The sequence below is a fragment of the Asparagus officinalis genome, chromosome 5 (assembly GCF_001876935.1).
Source record: "Asparagus officinalis chromosome 5, Aspof.V1, whole genome shotgun sequence".
Taxonomy (NCBI): domain Eukaryota; kingdom Viridiplantae; phylum Streptophyta; class Magnoliopsida; order Asparagales; family Asparagaceae; genus Asparagus; species Asparagus officinalis.
In genome coordinates, this window is record NC_033798.1 from 58,591,658 (window position 1) to 58,594,765 (window position 3,108).

Here is a 3,108-nt window from a genome sequence, read left to right on the forward strand (position 1 = left end):
GTATCCCTACTGCCCTACCTTTTACGAATTTGCTGTATGCTGCACTCATACTGGTACCCATACTTATGCAACTTAGGTCAGGGCATTTTCGTTCAAAAAGTAACGGGCTGGGAAGAGGTAATGCAGCATCATCTTGAATCAAGACGGGTATAAGTCTAACATGTATCCCTACTGCCCTACCTTTTACGAATTTGCTGTATGCTGCACTCATACTGGTACCCATACTTATGCAACTTAGGTCAGGGCATTTTCGTTCAAAAAGTAACGGGCTGGGAAGAGGTAATGCAGCATCATCTTGAATCAAGACGGGTATAAGTCTAACATATCTCGGTTTCTGGATGGTTTCCAACCATGACGATGACTCTTTAACCAGTCAGTGCCACATTTTGCCAGACTATTAGCCACATATGTGGGGACTAAAAAAATATATTCATTGAGGCACCTATATCTTAATAAACCTATAATTAATACAAGCTGATCTCCAGTTTTTAAAAAATAGTGTTGGGAGTTTACTAAAGGAGGAACATGGTTTTCTGTGTTGAGATAACAGAAACGGTAAGCATTTCTTTCCATTGCTTTCTATGCCGACAGGAACTTTTAGGAGTCTACCTTTATGTGTGGTGTGTTGTTTTAGTGGCAGAAAAGAGCTCTATTTTCTTTAGAAAATTCAGGCCCTTCAGTTTAATCGAGTACTGATCCACTAGTCCGTTGCTCATTCTTGCTACCAGCAAAATATTTCTTTTAATCTACTCCACAAACTTAACCATTATTTCCATTCTTCATTGACTTGTGCCCATAATGTCTACACGGCCTATCTTGATTTTGATGAAGTTGATGGTTGCTGCAAAAGTATGTGCTACATTTTCTGAGCTCTTATTTTACTTGATCATGTTTACAATTAATGTAGGCCCAACACTTATCGGAATCCTTCCTTATGCTGGATTGAAGTTCTACATATATGAAGAGCTGAAGACCCGCGTTCCTGAGGACTACCAGAAGTCTGTCACGTTGCGGCTTTCTTGCGGTGCTTTAGCAGGTCTATTTGGACAGACTCTCACCTACCCTCTTGATGTGGTTAGGAGACAAATGCAGGTATTTCTGTTATGGTGTATACTCTAAAGTGACTGAAAGTTGATCATCTTTCATTTGAACAGAGCATTGGATTGCGGATCAACTTTTGACTGTTCATATATGCCTGACAATGTTATGGGTTTATTCTTTAGGTTCAGAGCCAATGGCGATCCGATCAACTTACTTCTCCACGCATCAACGGAACTATACAAGGTTTGAACTCCATCATCCGCAACCAAGGCTTGAGGCAATTGTTTGCTGGATTGAGCCTCAACTATGTCAAGGTAAGTTGTCATCATGCAACTTTAAACATTCAAAAATGCTAATACTGTGGGGCAGGGGATTCACATGGCTTATATAATGTTGAGAATATTCATTGAACACTTGGTGGGTATCATTGGGTAACATTTTTTTTATTTCTATGGGACAATTCTTAGTGTTTTCACAGGAATACTAGCTCCTTTCATTAACCTGTGCATGTAGACTAAAACATAGCTCGATTTATGTGTAACTGGATCCTTTTTATCCTGAATCTTAAAACTAAAAATTGCTGAAGACAGCTTGTTTCGTGTTTAGATTTATTTTTTTCTTGTTCCTGTACCTGTTCCATGATTTGTTTTTATATAAATTGATAGAAATTTAGTCTCTCTTTAAATAGCCTTAGAAATTGGGTGCACACTAGTTTCGGCTGAAGCCATATCTGCTGGTTTTATTTTATAGTAGACGTGATAGGACTTATTCCTTTCCAGATTTATTCCTTTTCTAGAATTTATTAGAACCAACTTGTGATGATCTCTTTACAGTAAATAGGCTTAAGGGAGAATAGAAATTGTCATCTGATAGGAACTATTATTAGTGTTGTTTAACTAAAAGGCTTAAATTTTTTGTAGGTTGTTCCGTCAGTTGCCATCGGTTTCACTGCATATGATATGATGAAGTCTCTTCTACATGTACCCCCACGAGAAAAGACCCGTACAGTTTCTACATGACTTTCTTGATCAGCAAGATGTTAACCAAACTAATTTTAGCCTTCAGCTGTGCCATTATTTACTGCGGACCATCGTCTATACTCCTCAAAAGGCTATCATTTGTTTGCATTATTCTGACCCTTATCATTAGTTTGACATTAGTTATAGTAATATACAATGAATATTTCCCCTATGAGAGTCACAGTTTTATTTTGTACTGTACTTTTGGCTATCTGCTTCCGTGAAGTTTTGCGTCGCTGCCGTATGAAAAATGGATGACATCAATCAGGATTATTTGGGCCGGTTTTTCTGTTCAATCCATCTCTTAAGGGGAGCTTATATGCATCCTCTTTCGTAAAAAACTTATTCCACATCTTGTTTGTTGTTGTGTTGATCTATAGGATCCTCAAAGCGGCGTTGAACGGTACTTAACATGCCCATGTCGTCTCCATCTCTTTTCTTGGTTACGGGCCATGTTTGTGATATAGTTTTGAATCAAATAGATGTTGTACGCAGAGAAAAAAAAAAAAAAATTCATACGAATCAGGTGTTTGTTACCTGCAAACATGAAGTAATCTATATTTTCTGAATTTTTCAACTAACTTGTTGTCATGATATTTTATATTTTTTAAATTAATAAAAAGACTTGTAACATTTGTTACGGCTTAATGTCCCTTTTTATAAAAAAAAAATATGAAGATTTAAAAAAAACTAAATACTTACCATGCCCTATGCGTTGTTGCTAAGCAAACCCTAAGAATATAAATTTAGCAACGACGTTGAGACGATCTGTGCCCTTCATGGGCAAGGGAGGGGGACAATTTGAAAAATTTACAAGCCTCCCTTGGTGGTTAGGACTCCCTGTCCGCATGCGAGGTGCTCTGATAGGATTTGTATTGCTTGTAGCTCTATTTCTTGTTAACCAATTAGCTCCGTCTTTAGAGCATCTACTGAAAGAGAATCGAGGGGTTAATGCATAGCGCACCGCTATTCTCATAGTAAAACCTCTAGTTCTTCGTAATTCTTCATTTCTATGTCACTATGACGGACTGGTGTTTGAACGTAATGG

General features: G+C 37.7%; 1 protein-coding gene across 1 annotated transcript in view; it reads left to right on the top strand.

Annotated features, from left to right (window-relative positions):
* The window catches only part of LOC109841869 (mitochondrial adenine nucleotide transporter ADNT1-like), a 14,724-nt gene extending 12,380 nt beyond the window's left edge, over positions 1-2,344 (top strand). The window contains exons 2-4 of the mRNA XM_020410798.1: positions 908-1,092; positions 1,224-1,355; positions 1,962-2,344. Of these exons, the coding sequence (XP_020266387.1) occupies positions 908-1,092; positions 1,224-1,355; positions 1,962-2,060 (416 nt within the window). The 3' untranslated portion in view covers positions 2,061-2,344. The remainder of the gene's footprint in view (positions 1-907; positions 1,093-1,223; positions 1,356-1,961) is intronic.